Source organism: Bos taurus, chromosome 21 (assembly GCF_002263795.3).
Source record: "Bos taurus isolate L1 Dominette 01449 registration number 42190680 breed Hereford chromosome 21, ARS-UCD2.0, whole genome shotgun sequence".
NCBI lineage: Eukaryota > Metazoa > Chordata > Mammalia > Artiodactyla > Bovidae > Bos > Bos taurus.
Window position 1 is genome coordinate 60,160,439 of NC_037348.1, and position 24,093 is coordinate 60,184,531.

General features: G+C 50.7%; 1 protein-coding gene and 1 long non-coding RNA gene across 6 annotated transcripts in view; one reads left to right on the top strand and one right to left on the bottom strand.

Moving 5' to 3' along the window:
- The window catches only part of CLMN (calmin), a 122,074-nt gene extending 107,994 nt beyond the window's left edge, over nt 1–14,080 (bottom strand). For all 5 annotated transcript variants that reach the window (XM_024982133.2, XM_024982132.2, XM_024982131.2 and 2 more), the window contains exon 1: nt 13,796–14,080. In XM_024982133.2, coding sequence (XP_024837901.1) covers nt 13,796–13,877 — 82 coding nt within the window. In that variant the 5' untranslated portion in view covers nt 13,878–14,080. The remainder of the gene's footprint in view (nt 1–13,795) is intronic.
- Nucleotides 14,081–17,996: 3,916 nt separating this feature from the next.
- On the top strand, nt 17,997–22,691 carry LOC112443218 (uncharacterized). The gene is made up of 3 exons (XR_003031537.2): nt 17,997–18,815; nt 21,748–21,866; nt 22,258–22,691. It is a non-coding gene; the product is annotated as an uncharacterized lncRNA (long non-coding RNA).
- The last annotated feature ends 1,402 nt before the right edge of the window (nt 22,692–24,093 follow it).

Genomic DNA, 24,093 nt, shown 5'->3' on the forward strand with positions numbered 1-24,093 from the left:
TTACAATTCTCAGTGGGAAAGAGAAGGTGCTGAACTCCTCTTAAGAATAAGAAAGAACTCTAGCAAATTAAAAATGTGATAGATTAAAATGTGGAGCATTAAATTGATGCAGTCTCCCAGAAAGGAGAGCAAAAAGCAAAAGGGATGGAAAACAGAAAACGATAAGAAAATTGGAAGATTCGTCCAAGAGGACCAATAGCCAAATAAAAGAAGTTCCAGCAGGTTAGAGAAAACCAAGGAGCAGAAACCATGATAGAATTCCAGAAAATATCCTAGAACTGAAAGACATAATTCCAGATGGAAGGATCTCATAGGAGCTCAGCATGACAGATGAAAAGAGGCCAGCACCAGGGCAAGTGACCTGGAAGTCTCGGGAAACTGCGGACTAAAAGAGGATTCTATCAACTTTCAGGGAGAACAAAAACAGGCCACACCACAAATCAAAAAACTGCAACCCTGGAAGCCAGAAGACAGTGGGGCAAGGTTTTCAATAATCGGAAGGAAAATTATTTCCAACCTTGAATTTGATGCCCAGCTAATCTAGCAAATCAAGAATTAGAGGAGAAGAAACCCAATTTTCCCACATGCAAATTCTCAGAAAATTCACCCCTCTGATCACTCTTTCTCAGGAAGGATGTGCTCCTATATTCAAGGGACAAAGCCATAGAGGCAGGCAGGAAATGGTAGATCTGACCCAGGACAGAAGGGAGCCACAGGTGATCGTGACAGAGGCCTCCGGTGACAGCCAGGTCCCAGGTGTGGGGAAATGAGCCCGGACTGGGGACAGGTCAGAGCATCCTGAAGTGCTGAAGAAGAGGAAACAGAGAATTTACCTGCTGCATCCAAATGACGTGAGGGACTGGTGTGAGGATAATTTAAACACATACGCCAACAACACCAGGCAACTCCAGGAAATCAGAAAGCAGAGCAGGAACGGTGACTGTAGTTTACTCACGACAAAGCTCTGAACTGCACCAGCCTAGTAGGATCACTGTTAGCTTCAATTACCCATCTTACCAAAATTATGATGCCAATATATCGGGAAGTGAGGAGGACGGGAAAGATCTGTGGTTAAAAGAGGTAAAAAGGAGACTTACCTCCTTCCTTTCCATAATACGAAATCAGAGCCTAGAACCAAAATATCAAGATGAAGGAATACATGCATGTTATTTACATGTATGGAAGAAAAGAGCAAAACCATCAGCTGGGAGAATTTGTGAGTGACTGCCTCTAGGAAAAACGACAAGGGGACACCACCTGTTTTGCATATAAACCTTGGAGAACACTACAGTCTCAGATGCCTTGCAAAGGGAAAGCGATTAACAGACATGGATGAAGACGGGTGACATCACTGAATGTTCTCACAGCTAAGAGAAGTTGGGATTATCCCCCTTTCACCAAAAAGATATCGTCAGGCCCAGACAGCTAGGCAATTTTAAAAGGTGGCTGAAGCCTAAACCTTAGTTTTGCCAGATCCCAGAATCTATACTTTCCTTCTGAGTCTTCATTTATATATTCAACCAATATGAACTGAGCATACACTGAGCCTGGGACAGAAGGTGAGGCCCTGGGATAGAGTAGTGGATGAGCCAGGTCCCAGTGCCTGAACCACTGAGCCTTCTGGTCTACCAGGGCAAACCAACAGTCAACAAGCCACAACTAATAACAAATCCAAGCCCAGCAGTGCCCACCCTGGGTGGTCACAGTTTATCAAGGGTAACGCTCATCTGGTTCCTGGCCTTCTCCTCTGCCAGCCCACCATTGGTCCCACAGCATCATGGCACCTTGTCCTCCCCAACCCCCCTGCACAGGTGAGTCATCACATGCCACACCATTGCGCTTGCCCACAACACTTCAGGAACTCAACAGGCCATCACCCAGGCCTTCCAGCCCCCTGCCACCCAGGTCCAAGGCCTTCAGCTTTGATTTGGAAGGTATCACGTTTTGTTTTGTTTTAGATTAGAGTCAAGCTCAAAGGCCAGACCAGTTCTCCAAGGGAGAGCTACACACACACAGTCCCTTGTGTACATCGAGGGAAAGTGCATAACCTTGCACAGACTGGCCTCAGCAGGCACTGATAAGTATGCAGGGCCAGTGTAAGGCTCAGACACCAGAGTGGGGAGGGTTAGTCACTCAGTCGTGTCCACTTCTTTGTGACCCCATGGACTGCAACACACCAGGCTTCCCTGTCCTTTACTATCTCCCAGAGTTGGCTCAAATTCATGTCACTAGCTGCAGGATGGGGCAAAGTAGCCAAACTTCGCTGGGCCTCAGTGTCCACATCTGTAGAGTGGGGAAACACCACCGACCTCAGAGGGTTCCCACGGTGCTTTATAATCTGCCGTGGCCACAATACAGCGCAGGCTGAGGCTGACAGGTTGGTTTCCCATGGCTGCCTCTAGCCGCTTCAGCCATAATTCAGGGTTATAGGGATTTCATCTTGTCAACCTCTGAAAGGAGATCCTTGTCCCAGCTCTTCTCAGAGCTGCCCCTGGGAATCACTAGTCAGGAACCATCAGTTGGGAATTCAGACTTGACTTTGTCACAGTGTAAGGAGCCTGGTATGTACGTGACTTACAAAACAGCTGAGTCACTGAGCCCACTCTGATAAGAAGCAGAACCCAAGGCTGGCTGACAGCTGGCCAAACAGCCTTTAGCCTGGCCCAGTTTTCTTCCTGGGTTCCAAATCAACTGCCCTCTCCACAGCCAGCCTTGGGCCAGGGCTCACCAAGTCTTCCCCCTTCCCCCAAATCCAAGTCCCATCAGTCTCCCCTATTAACATCCCCTCCCCTCAACTTACTCCATCTGCCCAGACTTGGTTCTGTTTCTTGGTTCTACCACTTACTAGCTCAGTAGAGCTTGGCATTCATGATGTTCTTGCTCAGCCTTAGTTTGGGGATGATAGCTAATAATGCCCACCACATGGGTTATTTGGAAGATGAGGTTCAGGGTCCAGAAAGGGGTCGACCCTCCATCCCTACACTCCCCATAATCACATCAAAGCCCCATGTATCCCTGACTTGACTGATTTTTATACAGCCTGTACTCTACAGTATACATTTTTACAACATCGATGCCCAAAATCATCCTTAGTCACTCAAGCCGGGTCTCAGCTAGATCAGCCTGACAAGGACGGGAACAGGCTACAGCACAGGAGAGCCTTTGAGCTACCCTGTCATCTTCACTGTCCCGCATGTTTGGGGAATTCCTGGAACATCCGATTGCAATTCCTCCTTGTTTTATAAACATAAGCAGGAATAGAAAAAAATAAAAGTGTCATTATCAGTGAGCACTACTGGTTCCATAAACTTAACCATGGAGCCGACGGAACCAGAGCAAAGAACATTATGGGGTGACCTTCAAGTAAGCAGAGAGGGGATGTTCAGGGACATGAATGAGATAACAGAAATACAGCATGATGTCATTCGACCATGCTTAAACAGTGAAGAGTGATTAGGGCTTTCCTTCCCTTCTCTGGGAATTTAGGTTCCTCATAATTGTATGTTTATGTTTGAACTTTTAACGCTCGATGTCACGTTGCCAAAAATCACGAACTGCATATAAGCCAATCCTCTAATGATGCTCTCAGGTTTTCTAAATACACTTTGATATTTCCCATTAAATAAAGAGTGTTTATCCAGAGTATCCGAGACTTGACTCACTCGGGGTTATCAGCATTTCCGGAGTTCGTGTATCTCAACTCTAAAGGAACACAAGGATTAGAACGGAGACGGTATGGCTGTCCAAGCATGTTGAATCGCAGGGTCCACATAACAGGGGGGTACCTAGAGGCTGCTGTGACGTCACCCTCTTTCTGCCTCACCACGAACGTCGCCAGGGCCACCCCGGAGCGGCGTCCCCCGGTCATTCACAGCCCTGCGTGTATCTCAGATCACACCACTACTGCACGTGGACCTCTGAGCAAAGAGTCTCTGTAGGCCTAGGCAAGCCCCCCTCGCCTGTCCCCTCAAGTCCTGCTCTGCTGCCCTTGGCCAGGCAGCCCACCCACCAGATTCCACAGCCAAGTGGGGCCAGCCTTGTGACTAGAGCCCAGGCCTCTGCACTCCTGACTCAGGCTCAGCACCACCACCCTAGGTGTCTATCACACGCCCCTAGAAACGAAAGGGTATTCCAGGTGTGCACATGTTCCCCAGGAGCGTCTCTTCCAGGAAAAAGGAGAAGGCTTGAAAAGCCACCTGTAATTCATTCATGTGTCAGTTTCCTGTTGCTGCTGTGACCGATTACCACACACACAGAGGATTAAAACAACACAATTGTATTATCTGAAAGTTCTGGAGTCAGGGGTCCGCAACGGGTGTGACAGACCAACATCAAAGTTGTCAGCAGGACTGTGTTCCTCCTGGAGACCCTAAAGGAGAATCCTTTTCCTTCTCGCTCCAGCTCCCAGAGGCTGCCCGCACTCCATGGCTCACGGCTGCTTCCAGCAATGGCATCACTATGGCCTCTGCTTCCATCCACGCATCTCCTCTCCAACCTTCCTGCTTCCCTCTTACAAGGATGCTTGTGGTCAGGGGGACCCACCCAGGTAACCCGTGATCACCCCAAGATCCTGTACTTAATCGTATCTTCAAAGTCCCTTTTACCAGAACACAGTCCCTGGTTCTGGCGACACGTTTGGGGGCCGTTATTCAGCCAATAGCAGCGCGGCAAACAGTTCTATAGTTGAGAGCTGGCGGGACAAAGATGCATGAGCTCCTCTGGGGACCTACTCAGGGCTGGGTGGCCGGGAGTCCAGGGGAGGTGGCTGTGAATTCCTCCCTAGGCGGGCGCAGGCAGGGTGCTGCCCTAGATATAGCCACGGTCATTCTCTGCAGAAGGAGACGTGCAAACAAAGGTACAGGGATGAGAAAGGAGTGACTTGTGGGAGAAACAGGACCCAGCTATTCTGGATGCAGCTGGTTGATTCCAGCAAACACAGAAGTGAGGGTGCCCAGAGGACACGGCAGGGTTTCTGCCCAAGGGCAAAAAGTTTTGGTAGAGGACTGACTTGGCAAGAGAGAGACAGAGAGAGCCAGACCTCCGGATCACAGGGCTGAAGTGGGACCAGAGAAGCTAGAAGCAAGAAAACAGTGGTCCTGGCAACTGACTAGGAAGATGTTTGCAAAAGCAGGCAAGAGAGGCAAAGAAAGGGGTAGACAAAGATGCTTGAGGGTCAGGACTGACGGCTGTGGGAGGTGAGAGAGGGCCCCATGTGAGAGCCCAGTCATTTCACCACCAAACTCCCAGGTCACCTCCACGCCCCCTCCCCACCCCCTGCCCCAGTTCCCAGCAAGGAGGCCACAGAGCGCTGCTTTTTAAGTGTGTCATACCATAGAAGATTAAAAATAGTTTAAAAGAGATATAAAAAGGGATATAAATACTGCAAAGGCTCCTGCCTGCATGGAGTGCACCCCCCTAGGAGGGGTAAGCGGGGTGGGGCATGACATCGAGCCCTAATGCCTTCCAGTTAGACACCCACAAGTTCTGCAGGAGTAGAAGGTCCCATTGGTTGACACCAGAACGATTCCAAGGCTTCTACAAAATTCCCTAAATCCTCCCTGGCTTTTCCTGGTCCTCAGAGCTCTGGACTATAACCTCCAAGCAGCAGTGGATCCTGGTGCTCAGGAAGGGCAAGGGGAATGCAGCTGAACGGGCCACCTCTGGGGTCCACCCCCTACACTGCACCCCAGCCCGACCCTGCCTGCAACCCCACCAGAGAGTCCTCTCCCGCCCCCACCACACTCCCCTACCCCGTGGTCCCACACTGTCCGCCTCTGGGATCACAGATATTTTCAGGCCCACATCCTTAAGGCTGGATCAGGCCTCCCCTGGCCCCTTACTCCTGGTAGCACCCACCTTAGCATCCTCAGTCCTAAAGTGCTCATCTTAGCCTTAAGATGCCCTTGTCCACGGTGCCCTGAGTATCCATCCATCCCTCCATCCCAGCTCCCACATTCCAGGGCGGACTCAACAACGATTATTTGAACAAACGGCTAGGCTTCCAGGGGGAAGTCCATTTCTAAAGCGGGCACAGAACCCACCCCAGGCACGTGTCAACCTTCTGCAAATAAGGCTGGGCAGCGTACATGCAACAACCCTTCACAAGCATCTCTGACTTGTCAGGAGACCTGGGTCTGGGTTGAGAAAACAAAAGGACCCTACCACCCAACAGGAAGGTCTCTGGATTCCCACACTCCGAAGGGGCCAGAGAGTAACCATTTTGGGTTTTGTGGGTCTCTGCTGTCACAGCTTCTCAGTTGTCACTGTGATACACTTGAATGGGCAGAGCTGTATTCCAATAAAACTTGATTCCCCCCAAACAGGCAGCAGGCTGGATTCAGCCTTCAGATCATAGTTCACTAATCCCTGCCCTGATATGAAAAAAAAAAAAAAAAATTAATGAAAGAAAAGCAGACAGACTACTCAGGGAAAAACTGTGAAAGACTCTTTAAAACCACCCTTTGTGATTTTTGATGCTGCCTCTAATTCCTTCTGTGACTGAGACAATCCACCACTGTTTAAAAAAATAAGAGGTGCGGGGACGGGGTGGGGGGAGTAAAAAAAGGTTTCTAATGGTTCAACCACTAAAAAGACAATTACTTTCTTCTTCTCTCTTCCCCTCTGAGGCAGGGCAGGCGTGACCTCTGGCTGGTCAGACAGGACTCTGCCCACTGTCTCAGCTGTTTCGGTCAAAAATTAAATGTCAGAATGTTCCCCGGCTCCGGGAGGGCAGTTAATGTAACCTGGGCCTCTTGGGCAAAGGGCTGGCTCCCCAGAGCGATGGATCTGCTCAGAAGCCTCCCCTCAACCCCGGGACTGCTCTGATGGAATCAAGGCCAATCACTAACAAGGGATTCTGCGAGAAAGCTCTTCCAGGGTCGCCATCTGGATGGAGGGCTTCTGTCTCACTGAGGACCAACCCTTTCGGTGATGGGCTTCTGTTCCACATGGTCTGGAACATTCCTCAGTACAAATGCCCATGTGAAGGGCAGGGACCATGCATGAGCTGGTCCCTGAACCTCCCCCAGGTCAACCCTCAATTCTGCCCAGCTAGTTCAGAGTACGTGTCCCAGACCTTTCCTGGATCACCCTAAGAACCACGATTAAGCAGCCCAAGAATAAACCAAGAAGGCGCCTTATTTATCCACGTGCTCTTTTCTAACAGAGCTCATGACCTACAACCTCTTCTCCACGGGACCCTTAATGGGAGTAAGTCTCCCGCTCCTGACAGTGAGAAGAATTCAGGAGCTCAGCCAGCTGTGCTCAGCGGTGCCAAGAGCTTCAGGATGGCCGCCCACCCATGTGTACCAGGGGCTGGAACCAGGATGGCTTTACGTGGGGATGCTCTGTCCAGGGAGCTTCCCTGGTGGCTCAGCAGTAAAGAACCCGACTGCAATGCAGGAGACACAGGAGACTTGGGTGCAATTTCTGGGTGGGGAAGATCCCCTGGAGGAGGGCATGGCAACCCACTCCAGTATTCCTGCCTGGAGAATCCCATGGACAGAGGAACCTAGCAGGCTATAGTCCATAGGGTCGCACAGAGTCAGACATGACTGAAGCAACTTGGCACGCACACCCGCTCTGTCCAGGGCCCGCCCCTCCCTGCACCACCTTCAGGGTCCCATGTGAGCCCGACAGTCCTACCCTCTCCTTCGTCGGATGAGGAGACTAAGGCATAGGGATGGGGAAGAGATTTCCCAGGATCCCATAGCAAGTGAGCGGGCAAAGCCAGGACCCAGACCCGGGCCTGCAGCCGCCCTGTCCTGGCTGCGGCTTCCCCAGCTGCACACCTGCTCCACCTGGAAAGGCTGTTCGAGAAGAATCCGCACCCGGAGGGAGGCAGGCAGCCGGGGCTGGAACACAGCCTTTCGTGGGCAAAATCCAGAGTTAACTCAAAGCCGGTGGCATGACTCCAGCTGGGGGGCCGAAAGCCATGTTCTACATACTGACTCATCCTTTAGAACCAAGCACACAGCCCCGGGGGCAGAGCCTTAATGGGCAGCAAGTTTCTGGAGGATGCGAAGCGTCTGAATTTGATTTACTTGGTGGTTTTTTTTGTAGACAAACGCCAGCACGCTTGCTGCGCCTTCTGAGAGCTGAGGAAGGCAGAAGCAGGAGAGATGCCCTGTCGGTTCTTTGGCTTCTCTGGGTGCTACCAGCTTTGACCATGGCGTAATTTCCTGATCCCATGGCTGTCTGCGCAAGAGGTCTTTGTTGTTGAGTCGCTCAGTCTTGTCCGACTCTCTGCTACCCCACGGACTGCAGCACACCAGGCTTTTCTGTCCCTCACTATCTCCCAGAGCTGGCTCAAACTCATGTCCATGGAATCGATGATGCCATCCAACCATCTCGTTCTCTGTCGTCCCCTTCTCCTCCTGCCCTCGGGAGGGTGCCAGGTGCGAGGAGCAGGAGGGGAGGCTGATGTGGCATCCTGAACCAGACCCCACAGGGCCTCCTCCACTAGGGAAGGGACTTGGACTTGACCTTGTAAACCAGCGCAGCCTGACCTTTTCCACACCCCAGCACTCATGAATAAGGATGCTTATCCTAGGGTGGACGGGAGCTGCCCTGCGCCCTCAGGTTGGCCATGGAGACCCGCTGAAAGCATTAGCAGGGACGTGTGTTGGTGGCCGGGTGGTGGGTGACTTGAAGGAGGTCACTATGGAGTCTGGGCTGGCGTGAGGAGGGCCTGGGCATGGGCCAACGGGAGGAGAGGAGGAAGCAGGTATAAAGGCCAGGGCCGATCTTCCTGAGCACACAGGCACAGTCCTGCCCCTGAGCGTGCCTTCAGGCAATCCTGGGCCACTTTCCTGCCTTCCGTGTTGCGTAACACAATAGAATTCGTGCAGTCAAGTTACTGCTATGCCCTCAAGGTCTGGGTTCTCAGGTGGCACTAGTGGTAAAGAACTCACTTGCCAATGCAGGAGACTTAAGAGACATGGGTTCAATCTCTAGGTCGGATTGCCTGGAGGAGGGCCTGGCAACCCACTGCAGTACTCTTGCCTGGAGAACCCCATGGACAGAGGAGCCTGGCGGGCTACAGTCCATGGGGTCGCAGAGAGTCGGACACAACTGAAGTGACTTAGGACACACACTCAAGGTCTGGTTTCAGTGCCGACTCCCCCCAGAGGCCCTCCTGGCTCCCCACCCTGAGGCTACCAGCTCCTTCACCCAGGCGGCCTTTGCCCAAGATTTACAGAGCCACTGAGACGGGAAATGTGGCTTAGTCTGACCTGCGTTCAAATCTCAGCCCCACTTACGAGCCCATGACCTTGGGGGCAAGTCATTCAAGCTCTCCACTTCCCAAACAGCCTCCAAGGCTTGTGCAAAGAGTTCTAAATAGCGGTTTGTGCCTTGCCTGGCACGCAGGCTGCTCAAAGTTGAGTGAACTGTCACCACCTCTGTTTGGCAGTCAATTCCAAGTGTCCCGAGACACAGTTTGTTTTGCTAACCCTGGGTGATACTGCTCTCCGATAAATCCTGGCTGAAAGAGACACTGAAACAAGGCAGGGATGCTGCTTAGGGAACCCCAGTTAGCAGGCCCAGTTGGCAGTGCTGGACCCCCCTAACTAGCAGGCTCCCCTAGAAATGCAGTGAGGAAGGCTTACGTACGCCCGCTGCTGCGCTGAGTACATGCGCGGCCGTGCCCCACTCTTTGCAACCCCATGGACTGTAGCCCGCCAGACTGCTCTGTCCATGGGATTTTTCCAGGCAAGGATACTGGAGTGGGTTGCCATTTTCTACTCCACCAGATCTTCCCAATCCAGGGATGGAACCCACAACTCTCACATCTCCTGCATTGGCAGGTGGATTCTTCACCTCAGCGTCCCCTAGGAAGCCCAGCCCTACTTAACTCCATCCACCTCCAACTCTGGGTGCCAGATCTTAGCCAGGTCGCTCAGGAGCAATGAGGTCAAGCTTCACAGCATTAAACCCAACAGGCGCCCATGCAACAGGAGACGGTCCCGCACTAAACGGATGACTTTGCTGCCAGAAGCAGAAAACTGGAGTCCCAGTCTGGCTGAGTGCCATGATGGTGTTACACTCCTTCAAAGCAGGGACAGGAACCGACTCTGAGCTCCCTGGTGTTTGCATGACACGATCCTCTTGTTATATGTTTACTAAACTCAACAGGAAAAGGGCTGTGAATCTTGGGGGTGGTGGAGGCTCCCTATATAAACAGGGGCGTCTTCCAAATCCTGGCCTGACACCAGCCTTGGACCAACAGTCAGGGGACCCTGGAACTGGTCCAGCGTTCAGCTGGACCCTGAGGCTAAGTCCAAAAGCGGGGCAGTCAGGGCAGCCTTGTCATCGGAAGGGCACCCAGCTCGCGGCTGCCCGAAGCCGGGCTGAGAACCAAGGCGCAGACCTGAACCAGCTGCCTCCAACCTCCACTCCACCCCACACGGCTCCCGGGAAGTGGGGGCCACCAGGTGGCAGCTGCCCACATCCTGCAATTCCATGTTCTCCCCTCTGAAAAGGTCAACAGCTTGGGCCGCCCCCGTTTCCTTGCGACGGACCCTGTGGGGGTGACACCAGCAGCTTCTTGCCCAGATGGACCTCTGTGCTCTTGGCCAGAGAGTTCTTCATCTGCAGACACTTTTAGGAGCCCACGGATGCAAGCACATAGAAAGGACTTCATGTGTCAGGTACAGGGAGTCGTCACAGCCCTCCTGAGAGAGGCCATGCTTCCTGCCCTGCTCACCCCGACCTTCAGAGACAGGTCGGGAAGTCTTCATTCCAGCATTCCAGGGCGGTGACATTACAATCATATTTGCATGGATTCCAGAATTCCACAGTTCAAGGCCATAGAGAAAAGCTTGTTGGAGGCTGAGGATCCGCCTCGGTCCCCGTGACGCAGATCTGTGAAATGCCACTGTACCCGGCATCCCATCACCACGACAACTGCTGCCCACCTGTGCTCGAAGGAAGCACAGAGTTTGGAAAACAACCCTTCTGCCTGGACTCCTGCCTCCCTGGACTAGTACCGAGTTCAAATGACCGAGGCCCCGGCCCACGGCCTACATGTCACCCAGACACGTCCAGGGCCGGCCGACACCCACCAGCTGGTTTGGGCAGATGCTCTAAGCACGGTGAAGGCTGCCTTCCAGACCTGGTCCTTTCGCTGGACTTCCTGAGCACCAGAGAGACGAGGAGAGAAAACGGCCGTTTAGCATCCTCAAGAGATGGGGATGCCAAGGGAAAGTGGGAGAGAGACAAGACAGATTCCTGTCCCCACCTCCTCTCCCAGCCTCTTCTCAGCGATGCTGGGCAGAGCCGCACAGCTATCGGCCAGCAACTCCACAGCGCCCCCCAGGACTCACAGCTCCAGCCCTCCAGGACAGCCTGAACTGCAAACAGCCCAAAGGGGCCTCACTGAAGAACATATCAACGCACTGTGGTACATTCATACAGTGGGTGAGTCCTTGGCAAAAACAAGGAAGTACGTTCTGCCTGATCTCGGGCTAGGAGCGCGACTGACACAGCGAGATGCTGGGCACTGGGGACCTTTAGCAGGTAATGAAAGGGTTCCCCAGCTGCGTTGTTAGGATGTTTGCAAAACCCTGCAGATATACTAAAATTCACTGAATTATAAACTTAGGTTGAATTTTATGATATGTAAATCATACTTCAGTGAAGTGATTTTTTAAAAAACTTTAAAAAAGGAACTACTGATACAAGCAAGAAGGTGATACAAGGACCAATATAATGCAGAACCAAAAAAAAGGCCATTTCAAAAGAGTACATACACTGTACTATTCAATTTTGTAAGAAATTCTAGAGGCAAAACTATAGCAATAAAGATTAAAATAGTAGCTGCTTTATTAAGGTGGGGGTGGTGGGAAGGGAGACAAAATATCCATCTGAGTACTAGAAAATTTCTACATCATGATCTTAGTAATGGTTATACATGTGTATCCACCCATAAAAATACGTTGGGCTTGTCCTTGAGATTAATGCATATTTTATATACACATAATAAACATAAATAACACACACAACATTAAAAGTTTGTTTTTTTAAAACAGCAAAGCCCATTGACGCTCAAACTGTAATTGGCAATTGAATGGAAGTGAGGGCAGTTTACTGGGAGCTGAGAGAGGAGAGTCCACTCGGTGAGCTCCTACTCAACCCTCAAGACCCATTTCAAATTGCCCCCATTCAGCAAAGCCTTCTCTCACTGTTCCAGGTTTAACTAGCTGCTCATATTGTTGAACATCCCTTCACAAGCAGATATCCTTCACACTGAGAGTTGAGGAGTGCAGGGAACGGTTGCACCAAGATTTGGTTAGTCTGTGCTTATTAAACACTCACTGATTGCCTCACACACACACCCTGTGACAGCCCAAACTAGATGCCATCTCAGCAAAAGATACTAACGCTCACCCCCAAAAGAGGATGTCTGTTCTCAGGCAACGGGACCCAGATGTGAGGCATCGAAAAAGATGATTTTCAGTATCTCCAGCTCAGTCCTCCTTGTTTTACACCAGTCACAGCACAAAAGGTTCAGGGGAGCCCAGAACAAACTCGATTTCCAGTGTCCAGTGCACAGGGCTCCCTTCCTCCCCACTTCAAGTCACCTCTGCCTACACTGTCCCTGCCCGGCCTAGGGGTGGAACAGACCATGTGGGCCCCCAGGAAATATTCTACCAAGTGTAATATTTAATTAAACTTTACTGCCTGGGCACCCCTTTCAAGACTGCACCCCACCCACTTGGAATGAGAGGGGGGACTCACCACCCCACCGCATTACTTCTCTATCCAGGCCTCCCAGCTCTCTCTGAGTCACCCCCTAACCATGGAATCTCTAGAAATCCAAGCCTGAAGAGGAAGCTGCTAAACTTCCCTGCTGGGGTCTATATAAGTGAAGAGAGCCCAGAGGTGGAACTTGGTCCAGTTCTGCAGAGTCCATATATGAAAAGAGAGAGGCTGGAAGTACACCTCCACAAAAAGCAGCTTTCTTTGGATGCGTGGGTTACCAGGAGACTGTGGGTGAAGTTTTTCCTTTAAATATGTTTGTGCTTTCTAAGTTTCCACAATGGACAGACTCCTCGGGAAGATAAAGACACTTCCTCTGTGGCGGGAGACAGCCCCCCACCCCCAGCCCAGGTCAGACCTGCTGGCTCCCTAGCTTCTCTTTCACCTTGTCCCAAGATACACACAGGTCCTAGCGTCCCGTGCCACGGGCGGCCCTCGCCCTTATCCTACCCCCAGCCCGCAGCTCCCCGAACAAAGCGGCCTCTTGACCCCGCGCGCCTCTGACCTCCTTCTCCTCGTCCATAGCGAGGCGCCGCCCCCCATTCAATTCCCCTAGCCCTGGAGGTACTTAGGAACTGTGTGCAAACACACACACACACACACACACACACACACACGCAAACGCACTTTCTCCTCCCCTCCCTGACCTGGGCCACCACCCCCAAGAGCCCAAGTACAAACTTCTCCAAACTCTTAACTATAGCTGGAGGGGGAGTCGTGACGTCCCCTCCACAAAGCAAATGGGATGCCCCCCGCCACACACACACACACAGACACACACACACACGTGTGCCACCCCACTCCCGGGTCACTGTTCATCTGGCCCGGGGGCGGCAATGCCCGGGTTTGAGGGCGGGTGTCTCGCCGCCACCCCACCCCCCCTCCGCCAGGGCCCCCAGTAAGTGACAAGACGGGGACAGGACCGGGCTGGGGCCGTCGCGGGTCGGAGCTCGGTCGGTGGGGGTGGGGAGCGGCTCCCGGGGCTCCGGGCTCCCCCCGATCGGCGCCCCTCTCCGGGGAGGCGGGGGCGCGTTACCTTGCAGGTTCTGGACTCGGATGTCGCTGATCTGTCCGATGAGCTCCTCGCGCTGGAACCAGTCCCATTCCTGCGCAGCCATGAAGCGCGGGCGGGAGGGCCGGGGCGCCGGGGCCGGGCGCGGGTGGCGGGCGCGGAGAGCCGGGCGGGCTGGCGTGCGAGCGGCACGCACCCGGCGAGGGCGCCGCGGAGCCGGAGGAGCGCGGGCGCGGGCGGGGCGCGGGCGAGCGCGCGGCTGGCCGCCCCCGCCGCGGGCTGGCAGCGGGAGGGCGCGGGGCGGCGGGTGCGGGGCGCCGGGCTAGCGCTCACTCCCCCATCCGGGGGCGGGGGCCCCGGGGGCCGAGGGGAGGGGCGGGGCGGGGCGGGGAGGGAGGCTGGACTCCGGCCGGTTTCTTTCTTTTTTTTTTCCGGGGTGTTTGTGGCTGGGATTGTGTGGTTGCAAAAGGGTTGGTGATGAAGCGCGGGGTCCCGGCCCCCAGATTGTGATGTCTCGGGGGGCGGTGAGTCGGGTGACGCCACCCCGCGGGTCCCTTATACGCCCTCCACCCTGACTCCCAGCGCCTCCCCCCACCCCGCTCCCGTCCCACCTAGGACTCTGACAGGCACACCCTTGTACCCCAGGCCCCCTGACCCCGCTCAATTCGAGGAGGCAGCCCCCGACGAAGTGGGGCGCCCCAAGCCGTGCCCATCCATCCCTGGGACACTCGGGCACCGGCCAGGGCCTGGGAAGGGGGCCAGCGAGTGTGCAGATGGAGTCGAGGGGTTCTCTCTCCAGATTTATTTTCTGGGTTTGGATATTGGGAACCTCTTCCGCGGGGATCCAATACAGAGGTGACCCCAGATTCTAGGGAGGAGGGAGAAGCCGGCGACACAAGGGGAGCTGGGGTACTCCGTGGCGTCTGGGGCACCTCAGTCTCCAAGTGACCCTCTCTGGGGCTTTAATGAAAGCGGAAGAATGAGTGTGGACCTTTCCGTGGGGGGTGTGTGTGTTTCTTCACTGTTTCTTTTGAGTCTAGAGAGTTCCAGGATCTTATTTGGGGCTCACAACTCATACCTTAGGCAGAATTCTTTACTGGCTTTTCAAACACAGAAAAGAAAAAAGAGGCATTGGAGTCATGGAATTTGCCAAAGGCTGAAGCAGGAGTTAGGGACGTGAAGTCCCTGCCCCCAGCTCAGTACTCTGACCCCTTCCAGAAAACAAACAACAGACACACAGAGAAAGAGGGGAGGAGAATGGCGTACATATGAGATATTCCAAGAGAGGGAAAAAAACAGGCAGGGCTCAGTGAATATTTATACATATGGGCCACGTTCATCATCGCCACATTCATGTGGTTGAAATACTAGAAACCTCGGTGGGCTACTCCCTAATTAAGAAATAACAATGAAGCCCCCACCGATGCACAGACCCTGTGCCCTTGAGGCAGGGCCCTCAGGTAGATTCCTGGGAATGGTGGCCAGCCAACAAACAAGGAAATGAGAGAATTAGAAACAGAAGTGAGTTCCAGGAAAAAAAAAAAAAAAAAAAATCCACCCAGGCTAAGCAACTGGGATGCAGACAGGGGTCAGGGAGGTCTCCGAGGACTGAATTGGAGCTGAGCCTAAAACATGAAAGGAGCCAGCTTCGGGGGCAGGAGGTCAGTGGAGGCAGTCCTGGGGAACAGCCAGAGACGGACGTGGCTGCCCGCATGGGCTACCACTTCCGTCGGGGGACTTTATCTGGAAGATGAATGAGAAGCTAACTGTCCGGGTCCACAGCTCTAGCTTGCTTTCTCTTTCTCCTTGTTCTCCATTTGCCAAGTTCCCCGCCACGAGCATATAGTTTTACAATCAGACAGAAAACCAGTAAGTTCTTTTTTAACCTCTCAAGGCCCTTCCCAGGAGTTCCCAGCCTGCCCTGGCTCTCCTTGAGGGTCTAGAAGCCTAAAGGAGGCCCTGTGTTGCCGACGGGAGCCCATGGGCGTCCAGGCACATGCCCCCAGGCTGAGGTTGGTGCTGCCTTCCTCCTGATTTGATTAGAAAATGCATGGTCATTTCACACTCCAGGAAGCAGGGTCTGTGTATGTGTCCTGCAGAGCAGGGTGCAAGAAGCCAGGCCTCAGCTCATTTTGCCCCATCTGCTAGCCATCGCCTGTTTTTACACTTCAATTTATTTTTCATAATTGTTATGGGCTAAGTTAGGCCGAAAGTCATTTTCTTTCCCCAGTCGAGAGCCAAGAGAATCAGCCTTCCTTGACATCAAGATCTCAGGGAACAGAGGGCTTTAAACAAGCGTCGTGGATGTTAGCTGCAGGGATGGGCCATCTTTCATGATAAAAAGATGTCCGTTCCTGTGAAGGGAACACCTCATCTTTTGGGGGCCACTGCATAGGCGGCAGCCACTCCCTGGCGAGGAGGGGCCTCGGTTACCACTGGTGGAGCACCAACTGTGTAGCAGATGTTGGCTCACCAGCCCAAAGAAGTTCTTTCTTTGCATCCAAGTGGAAAGAAACTTTTAGGTGGTTTTTTTAAAGTGGGCTGGGAGCCTGACTCAACACTGAACATGATGCTGGCCTCTACAAGGCCCAAGAATAGTCCCTGAACTCATGTGTCCATATCACTCCCTCCTCCCTTCAGGGTCTCTGGACTCCGGCCTTCCTGATTGGTCCCTATGCCACCTCCTTCTCCATCCATCCTGATTTTCCACTTTTTTGATCAAGTTCAGGTCCTGTCCAATCACCTCCAGGCCTTGATTCCTTCTGCTCCCTCTGAAATGTCCTATCCCTTCCCTGTTCCCTGCCCTTCACCTTCACCTGGTTTATTCCTGCTCTATCATATCTACCATAAGAGAACCTTCTCCAAAACCTCTGGACCCAGCTGAGTGCCCGTCTCATACAATTCCCATAGTACTCAGTACAATTTCACGATGTCCCGTGGACCCTGCTGTGGAGTTTCCACATTGCATTATAATTACGTTTCCTAGATGGTGACTGCAGCCATGAAATTAAAAGACGCTTACTCCTTGGAAGGAAAGTTATGACCAACCTAGACAGCATACTGAAAAGCAGAGACATTACTTTGCCAACAAAGGTCCGTCTAGTCAAGGCTATGGTTTTTCCAGTGGTCGTGTATGGATGTGAGAGTTGGACTGTGAAGAAGGCTGAGCGCCCAAGAATTGATGCTTTTGAACTGTGGTGTTGGAGAAGACTCTTGAGAGTCCCTTGGACTGCAAGGAGATCCAACCAGTCCATTCTAGAGGAGATCAGCCCTGGGATTTCTTTGGAAGGAATGATGCTAAAGCTGAAACTCCAGTATTTTGGCCACCTCATGCGAAGAGTTGACTCATTGGAAAAGACTCTGATGCTGGGAGGGATTGGGGGCAGGAGGAGAAGGGGACGACAGAGGATGAGATGGCTGGATGGCATCACTGACTTGATGGACGTGAGTCTGGGTGAACTCCGGGAGTTGGTGATGGACAGGGAGGCCTGGCGTGCTGCAATTCATGGGGTCGCAAAGAGTTGGACACGACTGAGCGACTGAACTGAACTGAACTGATGGTTCCCCCCACTTTAACTGTGAACTACTTGAGAATAAGGGTCGTGTTTCATTAATTTCTCTATCTGAGCACTTAGCACAGTGCTAGGCTTAGAGCCAGGTCTCAAAACTGAGTGAATGGATGAATAAATGACTTTTGTATTGGCTTGAACTCAGAAAACAGGGATCAAATGGCAAACAGTTGATCCCTAGGTCTTGGGCCCAAGTAAACTTCTGGGGAGGCCATCAGAAAATGTTTGTGCATTGGCAGTGGGTAAAACCCATGCTGCTGGGTACCAGGGAAGCACCACACTGCGAAAGGTCCCTTCCTTCTCAGGTCCATGCAGCCTCCAGGGTCTGGAATTCTGGCTGAGAGGGAGGGCCATGTGACTTCCAAGGGGGATAAGGTTATTTGCCCTCTAGCATGAATTAACAGTACTGTTTTTCTTTTGCACTTTCATTTCAGAGGAGGAAAAGTACTCTGCCTGAAGGCTTGACTTCCCGGGACTTTCCAGAAACTAATTTTCTAGAAATTGTCCAATTCTGCTAGAATCCTTGTCATTGTTTAAAACTGATTGGCAAAACTAATACAATTATGTAAAGTTTAAAAATAAAAATTAAAAGAAAAAAAATATATATATAAAGAGTGTAAAAATAAATAAATAAATAAATAAAAAACTGATTTCTGCCAAGTGAAAGGAGTTGTAGAGAATCCCTGGTCCGAACCTCAGAGAGCCTCAAACCCAACATCCCTGCCCGCAGAAGGACTTTGAAACCTCAGGTCTTCCTGCCTCTGCTAACAGAGACTGATGACTTCAGGCAGGTCATCTGGACAGAGGTTTATATCACCCCATCCACACTCCCACTGGCAGAGAAGACAAACAACAAAGATAATCCCAGTGGACCCTCCCACCCATTTCCAGGAGAGGAGTGTGATGGGGGCATCCCATCGGGAAATTGTGTTCCCTGGTCACTGTCATCGCCCTGTTTGTGTGCACAATTCTTTCGGGTTTGGCCAGTCCTTTCTCAATCAGAGCTAATCTGGTCTTCACCATGACCTTGTTAGGCCAGCTAGGCAGGCATCACTTTTAGACGAGGCTTAAAACTGCTTAGTAACCTGTCCAAATTCAGAGTAAGCCAAAACCAGACTTTGTCCTCTCTGCCCACCCACATCAATCCCACATACCTATGCCTTGTCTTGTTTATATAACACTTGAAAAATCATAGCTCCATTAAAATCAGAGTGCTCATCAGCATATAAAACTGTTAGCAATTTCATATCAAGTCCAGTTTAAAAATTGTGGTGAATCCTACCTAATCGTGCTTCAACTAGACTAAGAACATCTTCTGAGCAAGGAGTCTGCACTGTGATGTCATAAGGCTGCATTGTAGGGTAGACTCCCACCTCCTGACCTCATTTATTCATTTAAAAAACATTGGTTCAGTGCCCACCCATGGCCTGGCCCTGCAGGAGGATCCAATAGAGGACAAAACCAAGACTCTGCCTGTGAGCAGGTGTTCCAGCGCAGGCGTTTGGACTTTGTTGTTTTAAGGGCAGAGAGGAGCCTTTGTAGGATGAAAAGGGGTCAGATTGCCCCTTCTGTTGTGGCATGGGAAGGGATCACGGTTTGGGAGGCCCTGTTGGTCTCAGTGACACAGGTGCGAGATGGTGATGGCCCACACCAGAGCAGCTCGTGCAGAGACAGATTCTCTGGCTGTTCAGATAGTGGTGTTGACAGTACCTGGAGGCTGGCTAAAGGATTTTGAAGCATCTGTCCATGTCCTTGTGCATGTCTCTTAAACCCACTTTATTGCACATTTCTCAGAAGTGCTGTGCAGGCAGGACTGCCTAGTTCATCTTTGTCTTACCAGAACCTGATATCATCCTGAGCACATAGCAGGCGGTCGGTAAAGCTCAGTTGCGTGTATGAATGAATAAATGTGTATTTAACTCCGTGAAGCAGTAACTCTAAAATCTCTTGGAGCCCTGGGCTCCTCTAGTTGGGATCCCCAGATCCGACTAGAAGTCCCACTTCTCTGGCAGTCCGGTGGTTCAGACTCCAAACTTTCAATGCAGGAGGCACAGGTTTGATATCTGGTCTAGAAACTATGAGGCTTCCCAGTGGCTCAGTAGTAAAGAATCTGCTTGCCAATGCAGGAGACACAGATTCGATCCCTGGGTCAGGAAAACCCCCTGGAGAAGGAAATGGCAACCCACTCTAGGTTTCTTGCCTTGGAAATATCATGGACAGAGGAGCCTGGCAGACTGCACTCCATGGAGTTGCAAAAGAGTCGGATACAACTTAGCAGCTAAACAACATCATCTAGGAACTAAAAGCCCACATGCCATTCAGCGTCACCACAAAAGGGGTCTCTTCTATGCCTTAGGAATGCTAGTGAGACTGAACGTGTTAGTCACTCAGTCCTATCCTACTCTGTGCGACCCCATAGACAGCAGCCCACCAGGCTCCGTCGTCCCTGGGATTCTCCAGGCAAGAACATTGGAGTGGGTTGCATGAAAATGAAAAGTGAAAGTGAAGTCGCCCAGTGATGTCCGACTCGTGGCGACCCCATGGACTGCAGCCTACCAGGCTCCTCCGTCCATGGGATTTTCCAGGCAAGAGTACTGGAGTGGGGTGCCATTGCCTTCTGCACTTTGTGACCCCACAGAATGTTACATGTCTGCTATTTGCTAATTTTCTGCTGCTAAATTCTCTATGTTGATTACTACCTGCCTCCAGGAATACTGAAGGACATGATACAAAGGCTGGTAGCAGGGAGACACACTGAAAAACAGAAGGAATTCAGGTTCAAGCAAAAGCATGGAGGATATATGTGTGTAGGCAGACAGTGAAGGCTCAGGCTGTGTGACGTTGGGCAAGTTTTTAAACTCTCTGGGCCTTTGGGGGTTTCATCTGTAAAATGGGGCCCAGAGTCGCTACCTGGCAAAGCTACTGTGAGATCAAAGATATGCATATAGAGAAGAGATGCTTTAGTAAATTCAGATCATTTCTGTGGCATAAAATGAACTGCCCATGAATCTGGGAGATTCCCCATAATGTAAAATATTAATGTATTCTCTGGGATTTTATTACTTTTTAGAGTGTGGAGGTGTTGATGGGTGGTTAAAAAAAAAAAAATCTTGCTTCCCTAAGTAGACACCACCGGATGTCCCAATTTCCACAAATAAAACCCTTCATTTCTTCCAGGTTTGAATAGTCAAAGGCTGCTTCCCTGGAGACAGCTCTGCTAATTTTTTTTTTTTTTTTTTTGCCGGCATTAGAACACTATTTAAGGAGTATACATTTTCCAGTAAAGCAAATGATGAAACTTTTTCTCCCCCAGAGTGTGAGATGTTGGCAATGTGATGATGTGGGGAGGGACAGGATGCTTCGAGGAAGAATAAATACCCTGTATGAGGTACTTGCAACAACATTAGGGAAATATATAGAATTTAACATTTTGAAATCAAAAGAAAACTTCACTGATGATAAGCTCAGGAAGGGTGGTTTAAAAGCCAAAAGTTAGGCAAATAAAAGTCCCTGGATCAGCCCCTGTCCCTGCACAGACAAATCAATTTCAACAAATTTATTGCCTCTCTTACCTGCTGTGCAGCTGACATTTATCGCAAAATCAGTCTTGAGTGGGGGAATTTATCAGATGTCTTGCTTTATCTCATTTAATCCTCTCAACAACCCTTTGAAGGAAGTATGATTATCATCCTGGCTTTATTGATGAGGAAACTAAGGACAGAAAGAAATTCAGGAATGTCCCCAAGGTCACACATGTCATAGGTTAGTAGAGAAAGGACGCAACCCCAGATACTGTGCCAAAACCAATTTGATCTTTCTTCTCTATGGCTGCAGCTTTAGAATCTTTTAACTGGCCCAACTTATTAAGTGGAATGGTTCATGTTGGAGATTCACTGGGAAATGAGTTTAGCTGTTTTTTGTTGTTTTTCAGTCGCTAAGTCACATCCAACTCTTTGTAACCCCATGGACTACAACACACCAAGCTTCCCTGTCCTCCACTATCTCCCAGAGTTTGCTCAAATTCATGTCCATTAAGTCAGTGATGCTATCTAGCCATCTCATCTTCTGCCGCCTTCTTCTCCTTTTGCCCTCAATCTTTCCCAGCATCAGGCTCTTTTCCAATGAGTAGGTTCTTCGCATCAGGTGGCCAAAGTATTGGAGCTTCAGCTTCAGCATCAGTCCTTCCGATGAATATTCAGGGTTGATTTTCTTTAGAATTGCCTGGTTTGATCTCCTTGCAGTCCAAGGGACTTTCAAGAGTTGTCTTTAGCACCACAATTCGAAAGCATCAATTCTTTGGTGCTCAGCCTTCTTTATGGTCCAAATCTCACACCTGTACATGAGTATTGGAAAACCACAGACCTTTGTTGGCAAAATGATGTCTCTGCTTTTTAATACACTGTCTAGGTTTGCCATAGCTTTCCTTCCAAGGAGCAGATGTCGTTTAATTTCATGGCTGCAGTCACCTTCCACAATGATTTTGGAGCCCAAGAAAATAAAATCCGTCAGCTAACTGTTGGCTTTAGGTAAGCAAGACCACTGGGGGTGAGATTTTCCTGCTAGGTCAGGAGTAGAAAAACTCTGTCCATTGCCCTCTGTAGGGAGGTTTCTTGTGTTTGTGTAAAATGCCGAGCGGCATTTCTACTTCTGACCCCTAAGCGTTTCAAAGGGGGCAGCATTTCGTTGTAAGAAACACTTACTGTAGCTTCGCTGGGAAGGATGTATGTTTCGTGTGGTTGACATGGAATTTAAAAGGTAGAGTGCTAAGGAGTAAGGGCAAAAGCCTTGATCTAAACCAGTGATATAAGTCCTATTGATTTTATCTGGTCTCCCAAATCTGTTCTTGGTTGCTAGCGTCCAAGGATGGCTGCTCCCACATGGAGAGGTGGAGTCTAATTTCCCTTCCCTTAAACCTAGGATGGACCTAATGACTTTCTAGACCAAGAGAATCCGGCAGAAGCGATGTTGTAGGACGTCTGAGGCTGAGTCCTAAGAAGCCTTGCAGTTCCTGTCTTGGCCTCTTAGAACACTAACTCCAGGGGGAGCCAGGTGTCCTTACATCTGAAACTGCCATGCTGTAAGGAAGCCAAGCCAGTCATGGGCAGCCAGGAGGAGAGAGACAGAGGAAGAGAGAGGCCTCAAGAGCTCTCAGCTGCTCCAGCCATCAGGCACGAGAGTGAAAAAGCCATCTTGAACAGATGCTCACCTTCAGTCCAGCTGAACTCTTGATTACCCTGGATACCGTCTGCCAGTAACCGCATGAGAGACCTTAAGTGAGAACCTCTAAGCAGAGAGCCCCGTCAACCCCAGCCTTGTTGGAGAAAAAGCATCGCTGTTGCTGTCTTAAGTCACTAAGTTGTGTTATGCGGCACTAGATAACCAGAGCGCCAGTTTCTTGTCTCTGCCTCCCCAGGCGTCCTGATTCAGGCCACCAGCATCTCTCTCTTCCACAACCTCCACCCCTCTTGCTGGATTCCTTGCTCCCCGGCTGTGCCCAACCTCACATCCCAGTGTGTATTCCCCACAAGTCCCCAGAGCAATCTTGGATGGCATCAGGACCTGTCATTTTCCGGCTTCCCATCACACTTTTCATGAAGAACTGCCTCCTTCCCACGTCTGCAGTGCTCTACAGGATACAAACACTGTATGGTATCATCTATGTGTGATATCTAAAAAATTACACAGATGAATGTGCATACAGACTCACAGTCTAAACTCCTGGTTACCAAAGGAGAGAGGGGGGAGGGGAGGGATAAATTAGGGCTCTGGGATTAAGAGATACAAATGACTATACATAAATCAGATAAACAACAAGGATGTCCTCGGTGGCACAGGGAATTATACCCACTTCCTTATAATAACCCTTAATGGAATATGATCTGAAAAAACTGAATCACTGTACCCGAAACTAACACAATATTATAAATCACTTCAGTTAAAAAAGAAGTTCAGAAACAATCTGTGAGGTTCAAAATTAACAAGTTCAAAAGCACTACTTTCTTTCTTTTTTTTTTCCAAAGGCACTACTTTCTATGACAGAAGTCAGGATAGTGGACAGCTCTGGAGGGAGGTGGTGACTGGGAAGGGACCTTAAGGGGTCCTCTGGGGTGCTCGTCATGTTTTGTTTCCCATACGAGTCTGATTGTGCAAGTGTGTCTTCACTCTTTGATACTTTGCCAATGTGTGCATTTTCAGGGTGAAGTTCCGTAAAGCGTTCAAAAGTAAGAGCGCTGCCCTGCCTCCTGCCAAGCCACTTTTACATACACTCTTGCTCTACTTGGAATTCTCTGCCCTCTTTTAGTCTTTCCCTGGTGAATTCCTACCGGATGTTCAGATCTAGCCCAGACCTTTCATCATTAGGAAACTCTTTTCCTATTGTGTCAGTCAGTCCTGAGTGTGTAACAAAGCACCCAAAAATGTGGTGACCTAAAGCAACAATCAATAATGAGCCTATGACTCCATAGTTGCCAGTTTGGGTGAGTCTTGCACTGGTCTCCCTTGGGCTCTCTCAGGTATCCACAGTGAGCTGGCACCTTGGCTGGGCTAGGTGCCCTAGCGTGGCCACCTATGCATGGCAGTTGGCACCCTGTTGATGGGGTCACCTCAGTCCTCCTCCATGTGGTCAGCAGGCCAGCTTGGGCTTATCACATTATCATCTCAGGATCTCAAGAGCCACAAAAGAGGGCAGGTCTCAACACACAAGAGCTTCTTAAGCCTCTGCTTGTGTTGCACTTGCTAGTGTCCATTGTCCAA